Raw genomic sequence first — 15,051 nt, forward strand, 5'->3', positions numbered from 1 at the left:
GGTCCTTCCGGGTCACGTCTGCGGGAAGAAGGGTGGTGCCTCCACCACAAAACCTCTGTGGTCCAGACTTCCGCTCTGGAGGGCACACCCGCCCCCTTGCGGCGCGCCCGCGCCCCGCCCCAACGCCGGCGGTGACGGAAGCACGCCGGGGTGACCTCACCCGCCAACATGGCGGCGGCGGTAGATTAGGGCAGCGGGTCGGAGCCGCCGCCGCCGCCGCCGCCGCCACCGCGGGTTCGTGTGTGCAGCACCTGCCGCCGCCTCCTTCACCTCTTCGGGTTGCAGGGGCCTGAGCCAGGTGAGGGGAGTAGGGTCGCGGGCAGGCCGCGCCGGGCCCTCTCCCAGCGCCGCCGGAGGTGTCCAGAGGCCGACGCGGGAGACGAAAGAGTGAGAAGCTGAGGGCGCGAGGCCAGCCCGCTGCCCCGCAGACTTGCCTGGGCGAGGGTGGGCCTCGGGCGAGGGGTGCGTGCGCGGGGCTCGAGTCTTGGCTCCCCGCCCGCCAGCCGGGTCGCGGCTTCTCTCTGAGGTTCACGGTCCCTCTCCCGGCGGCTCGGACGCCGCTGTCATTTGCTGTTACATTATTTCACATGTTCAGTTTCCCCACCCGTGGAGACACACGGTTCGCGCTAGGTGGTCTCTCCCTTTGGTCTTTCTCCCACCATCCCAGGGCGTCCCTGAGTGTTTTTCCTTCGTGCTCGAACTTTCCAGGCCTAGGCTTGCCCGCAGGTCCTGGGCCCTGGCCGCCGCCCTGCGGAGTTTGCCCGCTGCCCGCACGAGCGCCGTTCCTCGCGGGGCCAGCTTGTTGTCTCTGCAAGTTTTAAGCGAAACAGACGGTCCCCTCCCGCCTTCCTTTTTTTTTTTTTAACTTTACTATTTGGAGCAAAACAAACAAGTCCTGCGAAACTGTCAGTGCGATTTCCCCGGGAGGTTTGGTTCAAACCAGAATGCTGGTCTATGCCCTGACTTGTTGTGTGACCTTGGATGAGTTGCCACACCCTTCTAGTACCTTCTTTTTTTTTTTCTTCAGTCACCCAGAAAATTAAGCAAGTGTTTGTGTTGATAGTGAACTGTTGATACCTCACATACGCAGCTGGATAAACTTAAACACCGTAAATTGCAAATATTTAAACCATTGTGGAATTTGCTTCGCTTGATAATAGACCGTTAGGGACTTTGAAATCCTTTTACTCTGATTGGTTAGGTACCATTCTCAGTTGTTTTTTTTTTTTTCTTTCCCAAATGATGAATTTACTTATGCCGTCCTGTATCCCCGTAGCTGAGTTCAGCTGAAGGATACATGTGGTTGAGTCCAACCTGTTTGGTAGAGAAAAGGTGCTCGTTAGCACATCAGTTACTCAATATTTACTTCGTATCTTATTCGGCTAAGCTTTTAGGACGGGTGATTTGCAATAATAGTGATTGTTTTAGGAATATGTTTCTTTTCTGAAACATTTTAGACATGCAAAACAAGTTTTAACTGTGGTCCTGCCACAGTTAAAATCGTGGCTTTTCAAACTTGATTTTCACGCATATCTTATTCCACATGAGTGTTCACCAAGAGTTATTAATTAATACGTATTAACAGGGTTGAAGGGAGGGGGCTATTTTCAGAGTAGCTGATTTTTTTTTAAAACCGCTTTATTGAGGTACCATCAAGCCGTTCACGTGTGTAGTCACGGACTGTAGAACTATCACTGCAGTTTTTAGCAGCCACAAGAGAAACTCTCTACCTGGCAGCAGTCATTCTGTATCCCCACACTCTCCTACCCAGGCAGATCTGTTTTAGGTTCTGTCTCTGTAGATCTGCCAGTTCTGGATATTTCATAGGAACAGAATTATACAATATGTGGGGTTTTGTGACTAGCTTTTTTTTTTTTTTTTCCATGTTGTAGCAGGTATTGGCAATTCATTCCTTTTTATGGCCACATAATATGCAGCGTATGAATAGACCATATTTTATAGATTCATCAGTTAATGGGGAATTATTTCCACAGTTTGACTGTTACATACTGCTGCCGTGACCATTCATGTGAACTTGTTTTTGCCAGGAGAGTGTGTGTTTTCTTTTCTCTGTCATATACTTAGGAGTGGAGCAGAGAAGCTGACAGTTACCTCTCCCTTTTATGCACGTTATCCGCATACATGGGAAGCCTGATTACTTACTGTGAAAGTCAAACTACATGTTTGTGGGGAGAGAGAGAGTGAGGCGTTACTCTGTAAGCACATTATCTTCGTTTGCCAGCTGCTGCGTGGAGACGTTTGTGGATGGCTCTTAACACGGGATTGAACTGGCCTCTTCAATTAGGTGTGTTCCAGTTGTACACTAAAATAATTTAGTGTCTGCTGAATTTTAAAATGAAATGCGTAGATGAATTTCTCAGTTGGACCCAGTGAAATTTCTGCAGTTTCACAATATTTATTAGGATTATGTAACTTTCCTTTGGGAGAAAGTTCTGGAATTCTGTAAGAACTAATAAAGTATGGATTAAAAAGATGAAGTTAAAAAGAAAAAAAACGAAGTTATTGGAGTTCATGTTCATTTCTGGAGCTTTAAAAAAAAGTCTTTACTCAAACCACCAATGGGACTGGAGTCTGGGAATCAGAAAGTCTGTTAATGTTTGAAACTGCAGTGTTTTCGTTTGTAACTGAACTGTCTGTGGACTCTCACATTTCTCTTTATAAACTGAGATTATAGATCTACTCAACTCCATATGGGAGTATTTAACAATATAATAAGGTTACCATTTTATTTTGGTGGGAGGAAATGGTCTTAAAAACAAAGCTTCCTAAAATAATATAATACATCGTGTTAAATTGTAATTGTGTTTGTGTTAAGGGTTCTGTGGGGTTAAGAAATACAATATAGGTGTGATATTCTAAGTCAGTATTTCTGAGGTTGGTGTTAGAAGTTTGTCTGTAATAGCAGCCAAGGTGGTCATGATGGGACAAGGTTGGGAAACAACTGCAAGACACCTGAGTTGCTGCAGGTTTGCTTTTCATAAGATTTTAAAGTAGAATCTAATGGTTGCTGTAGGCATTCTGGCTACCCTTCATACAAAATACCCAATTCCTACACTGCTGTCCTGGCATTTGCACTGGTCTTCATAGTAGAAATCCAGTTTTAGGGAAAGCAAACTGTTTATTGTGAAATTGTGGGTTTGACACTGTATAAACCCACCTATGTATAAACATAGGTGGATTGCCTATGTATAAACACGGATTAAGTTACCCTGAGCTTCCTCAGGCCATCCATCTGGCTGACAGCTACCTGTAACTTGAGAGAGGAGCAAACTTAAGATGTAAGGCAGAGAAAGAAACGGCTGGGCAATACAGCTGTATTCAATAGCTTGTTAGAATTGTGCAAAAAACAGGAGTTTTTATATTGAAGATCATTCTTGTGTTTAATCATTTCTTGACACCAAGAATACTTACACCTAATTTGAATTAGGTGTTCTAGATGGAACATAAAGAGTAAAAGTGGCTGTGTCTTTCTCATCATTGGAAAGAGGCTTGTGCTGTCTCAGACAGGAACGTCCCCTGGTGGATGAGGTAGTAGCGGACTGGACCTGAGCGTGGCCCCTGCTTCCAGGAAGACTAGCTGCTGGGCTCAGAGCGTGTTTCCTTTTCCTTTAGCCTGTCCTCTCCCTCCCCGCCACCACCCCATTCTCAAAATTGACAAAATTGCTTCTTTCGGTACTATGGGCGTCTGATATTTGGGACCTTGCCTTGTTTTTCTCCCGTTTCTTCCCGTTGTCATCGCTGGGAGTGTTTTCACTTTTGTGTCCTCTCATGCCCGCCCGAACGCTGCCCGAAGGCTGCTGGGTGTGTGTTGGAAGGGAGCAGGCCTGCGAGGTCAGAACGGAGGAGAGTGCTCTCCGCCAGCTGGTTGTGCTGTTCACCAGCTCTTCTGATTTTCGGCAGATAAATTGTCTACTTCTGTCTCTCCATTAATAAAGTTGAGACTGCTACTTTTTCCTTCCGGTGTGGAGGATTTCTGTGACATCTTCTGTGACAGTCCTTCAGCAGTGGAGGTCTCGTGCAAGGGGAATTTGTGGTATGTGTTAGAAACGCGGGAGCCCTTGGTTCGGCATGCTGACTTCAGTCTGCATAGAGTGTGGCAGAGGGAGTGGCTGCCCTGTTCCCAAAGCATCCAGCAGCGGGGCTGTGGAGTATGCACTCGGCATGTCCTCAGTACCTTTGAGAAATTGTAACTGAATGCAAGTGCACCGGACATAAAATAGCGTGTCTTTTTAATTGAAGTTGATGTGCGATATTATATGTTACAGTTACACAGCATAGTGATTCCAAGGTTTTAAAGGTTTACTCCATTTACAGCTGTTATAAAAATGGGCCGTATTCCCCGTGTTGTAGACACATAGTCGTGTTTCTGAGGTCTGCCTGCGCCATCACCTGAACGAGCTGCTCCACTGCTCTGAAACTGGCAGCTTAGGCAGAGTTAGAGGAGCTGGACGGATGTTTTAACCTGTGGGTGTGCTGTGTTTAGGACGTCAGAGACACATGTGAAGCTTAAAGACTGTGTGCTAAACTGAAATGACTTAAATGTGTGGGACCGTCTTCTTCCTTAGTGTGAATCGCTAAGTGTAATAGTCATTCATCAGCCGTGTGGGTGTATGGCTACTGACATGTACGCTACAGCTGAGGACTTCACTGTGAACAGGATGCAGAGTTTGGAAGGTGGGGAATTATGAAATCATGACTAAGATGGCATTCGTTGTTCAGTCGCCAAGTCATGTCCAACTCTGGTCAGCTTTATGGCATTTATGGTTAGGCAGTTGGGATTTCCAAGGAAATTTGAAGAGCACTAGATTAAAAATCCTAGATGCTTTGTGTGTAGCGTCTGGGCTGGTGTGTAATTAAAAGTGTCTTCAGAGATGTGGATTTCTGATAAATATAAGGAATTTTTCCAAGAATTCATTTTATTGTAGTATAGTTGATTTACAATGTTGTGTTAATTTCTTTCTCTTTTCTTCCCACACCATGTGGCTTGTGGGATCTAGTTCCCCAACCAGGGATTGAACCTGGGCCAGGGCAGTGAAAGCGCCAAATCCTAACCACTGGACCACCAGGGAATTCCCAATATTGTGGAATTTCTGTTGTTGTTCAGTAGCTAAGTCAGTCCAGCTCTTTTCGACCTCATGGACTGCAGCACACCAGGCTCCTGTCCTTCACTATCTCCTGGAGTTAGCTCAAATTCATGTCCGTTGAATGGGTGATGCTGTCTAACTATCTCATCCTCCTTCACCCCCTTCTTTTGCCTTCAATCTTTCCCAGCATCGGGGTCTTTTCCAATGAATTGGCTCTTTGCATCAAGTGGCCAAAGTATTGGAGCTTCAGCATCAGTCCTTCCAGTGAATATTCAGGGTTGATTTCCTTTAGAATTGACTGCTTTGTTCTCCTTGCAGTCCAAGGGATTCTCAAGAGTCTTCTCCAGCACCACAGTTGGAAAGCATCAATTCTTCAGCGCTCAGCCTTGTTTATGGTCCAGCTTTCACATCCATCATGACTACTGGAAAAACATAGCTGTGACTAGATGGACTTTTGTCGGCAAAGTGATGTCTCTGCTTTTTAATATGCTGTCTAGGTTTATCATAGCTTTCCTTCCAAGGATCAAGTGTCTTTTAATTTCATGGCTGCAGTCGCCGTCCGAAGTAATTTTGAAGTCCCAGAAAATAAAATCTGTTTTCACTTTTCCCCCTTCCATTTGCCATGAAGTGATGGGACCAAACGCCATGATCTTAGTTTTTTGAATGTTGAGTTTTAAGCCAGCTTTTTCACTCTCCTTTTTCACTCCCATCAAAAGGATTTATTCCTCTTCAGTTCTTCTATTTGAGTGGTATATGCATATCTGAGGTTGTTGATAGTTCTCCCAGCAATCCTGATTTCAGCTTGTGATTCATCCAGCATGGCATTTCACATGATGTACTCTGCATAGAAGTTAAATAAGCAGGGTGACAATATACAGCCTTGTACTCTTTTCCCAACTGAACCAGTCAGGTGTTCTATGCGGTAATTTCTGCTGTACATCAGAGTGATTGCTGTGCACACGTACACATTCTTTTCCATCGTGATTTATCACGGGGAACATGCTTCCTCGCGCTGTACACTAGGACCTTGTTGTTGATCCATTATAGTGTAGTTCACATCTGCAAACCCCACAGTCCCGATCCAGCCCGCCCCTCCCTCCGCCCCTCGGCCACTGCCAGCCTGTTTCTGTTTCGTAGACGAGCTCATTTGTGTCATATTTTAGATTCCACGTGTAATGTCATATGCCATTAGTCTTCCTCTTTCTGAATTATTTCACTTAGTGTAGTAATCTCTAGGTGCATCTGTGTTGCTGCAAATGGCATTATTTCATTCTTTTTTATGGCTGAGTAATATTCCAGTCCATGCATGCACACGTGTGTGTTTGTCTGTGTAAACACCACATCATTTTTATCCATTCCTCTGTCAGTGGACATTAGGTTGCTTCCATGGCTTGGTTATTGTAAATAGTGCTGCATTGGGGTGCCTGGATAAATACAAGAAATTTGATTATAACAAATTCTAGAAAATTCATTTTTTTTTAATTTAAAGCATTATTAAGAAGATGAGTACTTCTTTTTTCCTCTTAACAAAAACAACTGAGACTTTTCAAAGGTTAAATTTTGTTATTGATTTCCTCTGTTCTCCTCTCTTTCGGAACTTTACTTACTAATTTATTCCTTGCTCTCTTTTTATTTCTAATTGGCTTTCACTGAATGTAAGCATGCTTAAGTCTCTTTCATTGTGACAAAATTCAAGAATTGTCAGACCTTTTGTCTCTGTTCTCAGACTCCTTTCTCCCCTTGAAACCAGACTTTTATGTTCATTCTTTTTAATCTCTTTATATAGTCATCCTTTTATTCTGTGTATTTCAAATTCTCCATACTTTGTTTCGTTGTTTATTCATTTATCTTAGTTTAGTACAGTGGCACCCCACTCTAGTACTCTTGCCTGGAAAATCCCATGGATGGAGGAGCCTCGTGGGCTACAATCCATGGGGTCGCGAAGAGTTGGACAGACTGAGCGACTTCACTTTCACTTTTCACTTTCATCCATTGGAGTAGGAAATGGCAACCCACTCCAGTGTTCTTGCCTGGAGAATCCCAGGGACGGGGGAGCCTGGTGGGCTGCCGTCTATGGGGTCACACAGAGTTGGACACGACTGAAGCAACTTAGCAGCAGCAGCAGTACAGATCTTATATTTTGTCAACATTCCCTGTCTCTTTTTCCTGTTATGGGTTATCTGAATGTTTTTCTTTTATCAGTTATTTCTTAAGATCTTAAAATAGTCTGTATCATTGCTTTAAGTAGAAAACAATTATTTGGAAACCTTAATAAAACACTTTGGTTTGCAGTGATTATTAAGATACATAGTAGGAGTTAAAAGATACAAACTGATTATGATATAAATAAATCCTGAGTTTGTAACTTACAGCCTGGTGAACATAGTATATATAATTCTGCATGATATATTTGAAAGTTGCCAAAAGAATAGGTCTTTAAAACAGGGGTACGTGGTAGGTAAAACAGTTGGGTCCAGGTGGAGAAGTGGAGTTGGACTCGCACTGATTAGGGTACAAGTTAAAGTACCTCCTGAAGAGAATCAGAATAAAATTGACTTGAGGAAGAGTTCAGAGGCGGGCAGTAAAAGCGGGCAGAGCGGCTGTGCTCTACAGCGTCATTCAGGGGCCCAGGTCTCTCCTGTCTTGTGCTGCCCCCTGGAGGTGTCTGCCATCGTCACATTTCAAGTCCAGAGAGGAGGTGAGAGGAAGTCTGCAAGGAGAGGACCCGCCACCACCCCACTGCACACACAGCTGCTTCTCTCACTGCTCGGGCTCAGACTAGTTGTATGGCACACGAAGCTGTGGAGGAGACGAGAGATGTCACCTGCAGCTGTGCACCATGGACCCTGCTGGAATATGAAGGCTTTAATAGTAGAAGAATGAGACGTACTGGCTGGGGGCGTGGTGCAGCATAAAGAGAGGGCAGAGCTGCTGTTCTTGCCACACAGGTGAAAGTAGGGTAACTGGGGGAGATAGAAAGGGAAGTGTGCTTTTGACCTGAAATCTGAATACATGCATTCCTACTGTAAGTAAACTGAAGTTACGTTTTTTAAAGATTACCAAGGATAAGTCTGAGAAATGTCTGGTATTTTGGTATTAGTTGAATGATTGGAGTTAATGGGAGAATGTATTGGCATGTAGCAAACTTTAAAAAAGAAACTCTGTGTTTACTTGACTGCATCACGTCTCAGTTGCGGCACTCAGGATATTCCGGTACAGCGCAGGGACTCTGGAGTTGGGCTCTAGTTGTGTTGTGAGCTCAGTTGCCCCTGAGGCATGTGGCCTCTTAGTTCCCCGCCCGGGATGGAACCAAGTCCCCTGTGTTGCAAGGTGGATTCCCAGCCATGGGCCACCCGGGACATCCTGGCGTGTAATGAACTGTACCCTAAAAAAATACTCTTCTGGTTTTAGGTTTTGTACATCTGTAAGTAGACATTTTCGGAGCTCTGCCGGCCACCCCCATGGCGTCCTCAACTACCGTGCCTCTAGGATTTCACTATGAAACGAAGTACGTGGTTCTCAGCTACTTGGGACTCCTCTCTCAGGAGAAGCTGCAGGAGCAGCCTGCTTCCTCACCCCAAGGTATCGTCTTTGGCTTGTGGTTGAATTAAGTAGTAATAATTAATGTGTACCAAAATGTGGGTCTCAGCACTGTATAGCCGTGGCTGTGAGTCTGAATAATGCTGTCAGCTCTTAAAGACTAACCCTTCACTCTGTCCCTTCCCAACCCCTGATCCATTCCCAGAAGCATGACTTTTAATTTTTTTTTAACAACTTGATTTTTTTTTTTTTGGTTGCACCACTTGGTTTAAGAGATCTTAGTTCCCTAACCAGGGATTGAACCTGTGCCCCTTGCAGTGGAAGCATGGATTCTTAACCCCTGGACCACCAGGGGAGGCCCACGAGCTCAATATTTTGAATGATTGCCATTCGTAGAGGTAAAAAACATACTAAATACATGTAATAAATAGAACTACATCTGCCTTTAGAGATTTCCTACTTAACAGGATATAGATTAGAATTAAATAATTATTTTTGAAGTTTATAACAAGCTCTTAGAATTATGTTTTTTCAAGGATATTAAGTTTTTTTGATCGAAGTGTAGTTTATTTACAGTGCTGTGTTAGCTTCAGGTGTGCAGCAGTGATTCGGTTATAGACACATGTCAGTTCTTTTTCAGACTCTTCCATCTTCTAGGTTGTTATGAAATACTGAGCATAGTTCTCTGTGCTGTACAGCAGGTCCTTCTTTATCTATTCTTTATATAGTAGTGAGGATGTTAGATTTAAACGGGATTAATCTCTCAGGCTTAGAGAGTTTTTAGCACAATTCTTTGTATTGTGGAGTTGTGTATATTTTAACTTGGCAGACAAAGCTTATTAGAGTCTGAATTAGTCTTCCTCATTAATATATAACATCATCTTCTTAAATATTCTCATCACAGATTTTACTGTAGCTATGGAGGTAGTTCTTATCTGCTGCTATTTTAGCTCAAGAAAGTTTGCTGTTGTGATTCAGAAAAGATGGGCTCCTGTAGCCATTCCAACTATAGGGATGGCCAGAGATGTCTTAACAGAGCTTGTAAATGCTGACATACAATTCGAGGGTGTGTTGTGTTTTAAACATTGAATCATATTTTGAATTCACTGAGCTCAGTAGCTGTTTACACAAAATTACATCAAAATAGCTTCGAAGACACCATAAAAGAAAATTTTTTTCCTACTAAAATTTTATTTATTGTTTAAATATTTAAATAATATTTCAAGTATTTATTATTTCACCAAACTCAGCAGCTGTCTTACTTTGTGTTGTCTTCCGATATTGCTCAGTGTTCACATAGTTGTTAAGAGCTTCCCAGGTGGCACTAGTAGTGAGGAACCCGCCTGCCATGCAGGAGATTCGAGAGACACGGGTTTGACCCCTGGATCAGGAAGATCCCTGGAGAAGGAAATGGCAACCCACTCCAGTGTTCTTGCCTGGAGAATCCCATGGACGGAGGAGCCTGGCGGGCTGCCGTCTATGGGGTCACAAAAAGTGGACACGAGTGAGCACTACTGCAAAGTTTTCAAATAGTTGTGATAAGTGGTTACAGTGATTATGGTGATCTTTTTCCCCACCATTTTATCATGTTTACATGTTTCTGTATTGTGTCTCCATTATTGCATGTCTGAATGTTTCCATCTTTTCAAACATTGATAGACTGCGACACAGTTTTTGGTTTACCATAGGACCCCTTTTATCCAGGTCCCTCACACTGGTAGTAGGGCTTTTACTGAAGAAGTCAAGGCAAGAAGGAATTCTAAACAAAGTGGTGGTTATAAGAAATTGCAATTAAAATGTTAATAAATGTACATTTACTTGGTAATTTTGCTGTGTGGTAAGGCAGTTTTCTTCTGAATATGAGTCTGCTGGTTGGAATTCCAGGTCCTCTTTCTCCATAGGCTGTACTTCCATACCTGTTACGTGCACTTTAAAATTTATGCTTAAAGTGGAGAAAGCGCGCAGAAGCACTTGTAGTTTCAGTGAAGAGACGTTCTAGATTTTCATGATTTTTTCCCCTCTGATCTTTTACAGTTGTTTCTCTCACACCTAACTTGAGGTCGTATTTTCAAAAGCAGCTTCACAAAACATAATTTCGCTTTTAGCAAGCCTCACTACATATCATACTTCAGTGATATCTGTAATTTTCAGTCAGTTGCATCATTTCAGTGACCAGTATAACTTTACTTGTTATACTGTATACTGGTTTACTGGTTATATTGGATCTACCTGCCCCCACCCTGCCGACCTCAAATTGAAAGTGCAGAGTCCTAAGCACTGGACTGCCAGGAAGTCCCAGTATTCCCAATATAATAAATAGGCTGGGAGAACGATACCTGACTCTTGGCAGGCACACGCCCTGTACACGGGTGCTGGGTGGCATCTGCCATCTGTCTGCATGTGCTCAACCTGCAGTGGGTCTGGTAACTCAGCACATGATTTTTTTTTTTTTCAGCACATGATTTGTAGAGAGGGTAGTGAAGAGCCGTTCTGCATGTTGCTTCCCCCCTCCTCTAACGGTTATTTACCTTTGTAAATTGTCCAGAGTCAAACTGCAGAACCAAAAAGGAGCGAGCAGTCATGTGGCCGCTGCACCTGCCTAGTTATTTCATTGCCAGCCGTGGAGAGGGCTCGATCAGAGGACGTTCGCCTTCAGTTGTCATGCTGGGCACACACAGGGACGCTGGGGCTCCTGCAGCCCACCCCTCCCAGCCGCCCACCCCTCCAGTTTACGTGCCGTGAAAGCCATCCCTTGTTTCATGTAACACCTGATTGAGGTCATTGTCAGTAGAATCTCAGTTAGCATAGCAGGGATAGTAATTTTTCAGTGTTGACCTCAGCACCCCAGATTCAGCCAAGTGAGTAAGTCCCAGACAGACTAATTGGTCTTTTTTCAGATAATTGCTTCCTTTCTTTTGGCCATGCTATGCGGCAGGTGGGATCTCAGTTCCCAGATCAGGAATTGAACCCACACCCCCTGCATTGGAAATGCAGAGTCTTAACCACCTGCTCTCCAGGCTTGAAACATGAGAGTCATCCTTTAACTCTCATCTCTGCTTCCTTCCTCTTTCTTTCCCTCTTTCTTTGTCTACTATTATTAACCGTTACAGTTTTGTGACGATTCTCCCATTTTCCTTTAAATCCTGCCTCAGGATTTGAAAGAAATGTCTCCTGACTTTTCTCCTTCTTTTCCTGTGTTCTCCATCATGTAATTTGAAGGCCACAAGCACGCTGCCCTTCCTTACATTACCTCTCACAGCAGGAACCCACAGGTGCTCTTTTTCCCTCAGTCTCCCCCACAGAAGACCCCATTACCTGTTGCGTCTCCTGGCTGCTGTTGCTTTAGACTGTCCGTGAGCCATTCTTAGTCCTGTTAGTTTTTCACTTGAGCTGAGTGGCCCCGTGACCGTTGTTCCGGTGCTAATTCGTGTCTGACTCTGCAGGCCCATGGACCTCAGCACACTAGGCTTTCCTGTCCTTCACTACCTCCCGGAGCTGCTCAAACTCATGTCTGTTGAGTCAGGGATGCCATCTAACCATCTCATCATCTGTTAACCCATCTTCTCCTCATTCCCTCAGTCTTTCCCAGCATCACAGTCTTTTCCAGTGAGTCGGCTCTTTATATCAGGTGGCCAAAGTACTGGAGCTTCAGCATCAGTCCTTGCAATGAATATTCAGGGTTGATATCCTTTAGGATTGACTGGTTTGATCCAAGGGACTCTCAAGAGTCTTCTCCAGCACCACAGTTCAAAAGCATCCATTCTTAAGCACTCAGCTTTCTTTATGGTCCAGCTTTCACATCCGTACATGACTACTGGAAAAACAATAGCTTTGACTCAACAAAACTTCGTTGGTAAAGTGATGTCTCTGGTTTTTAATACGCTGTCTAGGTTTGTCATAGCTTTCCTTCCAAGGAGCAAGCATCTTTAATTTCATGGCTGCAGCACTGTCCGAAGTGATTTTGGAGCCCAAGAAAATAAAATCTGTCAGTGTTTCCACTTTTCCCTATCTGTTTGCCATGAAGTGGTGGGACCAGATGCCATGATCTTGGTTTTTTGAATGTTGAGTTTTAAGCCAGCTTTTTCACTCTCCTCTTTCATCCTCATCAAGAGACTTTAGTTCGTATACTTTTTGCCTTTAGGGTGGTGTTATCTGCATATCTGAGGTTGTTGATGTTTCTCGCAGCAATCTTGATTCCAGCCTGTGATTTATCCAGCCCAGGATTTCGCTTGAATTACTCTGCATATATTAAATAAGCAGGTGACAATATTCAGCCTTGTTGTACTCCTTTCCCAATTTTGAACCCATCTGTTGTTTCATGTCCAGTTCTAACTGTTGCTTCTTGACCTACATACAGATTTCTCAGGAGGCAGGTAAGGTGGTCTGGTATTCCCATCTCTTTAAGAATTTTCCAGTTTCTTGTGATCCACACAGTCACAGGCTTTTGCATAGTCAGTGAAGCAGAAGTGGATGTTTTTCTGGATTTCCTGTGACAGTGGTTCCTGATGATTCCCCAGACCTGCTTCCCTTTCTATCTGAGGCATGAAGGAAATTGCATCTAAGCAGGGCCATGAGACTGGTCCCAGCCGGTGAAACTCGGGTGTCGGGGCCTGTGTCACTGCCAGGCTGTGGCATTTAAGGGCCAGTGTGCCTTCTCCCCGTGCTTCCCTTGCCTGTGGTGTGTGTAGGCTGATTCAAGGGGAAGGGGTGTTCCTGAGGATGCAGTCTCTGGAGAGCACCGCCACCCTCAGGCGGGGCTGCTGAGTCACTGTAGGGCACAGGCTTCTTGCCTCCAGTCCCCAGATTAGATACGGCGCACACAGGAGGGGGGCACCTTTGGGTTAAGTTGCTGAAGCCACCGCTTTATTATTGCAGCCTAGACTCCTGTCCTCATTAGTGTATCTGCCCTGTGTGCACATTAGGGTGACCAGCTGTCCAGTTTGCCCAGGCTTGAGTAAAACTGGGAAAGTCCCGGGCAAACTAGATGAGTTGGTTACTCAAATACATACATATGTTCCCATCTACCCAGATTCCACTTATTCACAATATTTTTTAACTGTAACAAACTTCATGGTCCACAAAAACCAGGCCTTTTCAAGCCCTGTGATTTATTAAGTTTGTAAAGACCTACGCATCTATATAAGCCTGTGTTAATCTTTTTTTTTCTTTCTGCTTGAGCATAGAACTTTTTTCCTACCCAAATCTTGTAGGATCTGAGAAGTTTACCTGCTTTGATGTTTCTGTTTTGGTTTTGAAATTTGGTTGTTATCCTTGTATTGTTTCCTTAAGCCCAAGTACACAGTATCGTATGCAAATGTGTGTGCTAACCTCTTCGGGGAGGGGCGGGGGGAAACTTGGGCTCTAATCGCTCTTTCTGCTGCCTTGCTCTCCAGTTTGTTACCTAAAGCCTGAGGAGAGCTCCCTTCTGCGCGTGCTCCTACAAATAGAGCCTCTGCAGCGTGCAGTGGTGCAGTGTGGTTAGGGTTTGGTTCCAAGTTCATGAAGCAATAGGTGTGAGAAGAGGAGGCTAAAGAAGGTGGCCCTATCATTACTCAAGATTTCTGTCACATGAAATGGCTTTCATTTTTTCCTCAGTGAGTCATGTGCTGGGTACATAACTTCTCCTTAAATAGTTAACTCTGTGCTTTTCCAGAAGTTGTCAGCTCGACTGGACTCCATTAGTTCGTGTTGAATAAGTTCAACGTTATATATATTCTGACTAGCAGAAGTCCCGCTGATTTGTGTATGTGATCCCAAGTAAGAACTTGTTACGTTCAACTTTGCTTGTGTTAATACAGAGCACCTTGATGTTGTAGTCATTAATAGGGATTCAATAAGACGTGTCTTAGGAAGGAGAGTAGGTTCGTGTCTGCTAATTAGTAATGTGACTGTCGAATGCATGTCGTCGTGGTGCTGGCTGGATATTCATTCAGCTGTTAAAACACTAATCCCCCATTCTACTCACCCGTCCCCCCCTCAGCACACACTGTTCTCCTCCGGTCTCTGAGTCTCATTGGAGTGAAATCGCACAGTGTCTGTCCTATTGTGTCCAGCTTGTTTTGCTTAGCGTCGTGTCTGTAAGGGTCACCTGTGTTGCAGCGTTTTTCAGACTTTTACTCCTTTTTAAGGCTGACTCATGTTGCCTTGTGTGTAGAAAGCTTGTTTTGTTTACCCATTCATCTGGCTGGTAGACATTGGGTTATCTCTACTTTGACGGTGGTGAATAACGCAGGGATGGGAATCGGTGCATGAATGGTCTGAGTGTCAGCTTGCCGTTCTCTTGGGCAGATAGCCAGTTGTGAAATGGCTGGGCCATCCTACATTTAAGTGTTCTGAGGACGTGCCAGCCTTTCCCCCCCAGTTGCTGCGTTATTTTACCGTCCGGTCAGCAGTGCACAGGGGTTCT

General features: G+C 44.4%; 1 protein-coding gene and 1 non-coding gene across 10 annotated transcripts in view; one reads left to right on the forward strand and one right to left on the reverse strand.

Annotated features, from left to right (window-relative positions):
* Positions 1-194: 194 nt before the first annotated feature.
* The window catches only part of BCL2L13 (BCL2 like 13), a 50,576-nt gene continuing 35,719 nt past the window's right edge, over positions 195-15,051 (forward strand). For 7 of the 9 annotated variants that reach the window (XR_009736681.1, XM_061418417.1, XM_061418419.1 and 4 more), the window contains exons 1-2: positions 210-298; positions 8,517-8,687. Coding sequence is in view for 7 of the 9 variants with exons in the window: in XM_061418417.1 (XP_061274401.1) it covers positions 8,567-8,687 (121 nt within the window). In the remaining 2 variants the exon portion in view is untranslated. The other 2 variants (XM_061418418.1, XM_061418421.1) reach the window with 2 other exon arrangements.
* Positions 5,019-5,090, reverse strand: TRNAE-UUC (transfer RNA glutamic acid (anticodon UUC)). The gene has a single exon. It is a non-coding gene; the product is annotated as a tRNA-Glu (tRNA).

The sequence above is a fragment of the Bos javanicus genome, chromosome 5, assembly GCF_032452875.1.
Source record: "Bos javanicus breed banteng chromosome 5, ARS-OSU_banteng_1.0, whole genome shotgun sequence".
NCBI lineage: Eukaryota > Metazoa > Chordata > Mammalia > Artiodactyla > Bovidae > Bos > Bos javanicus.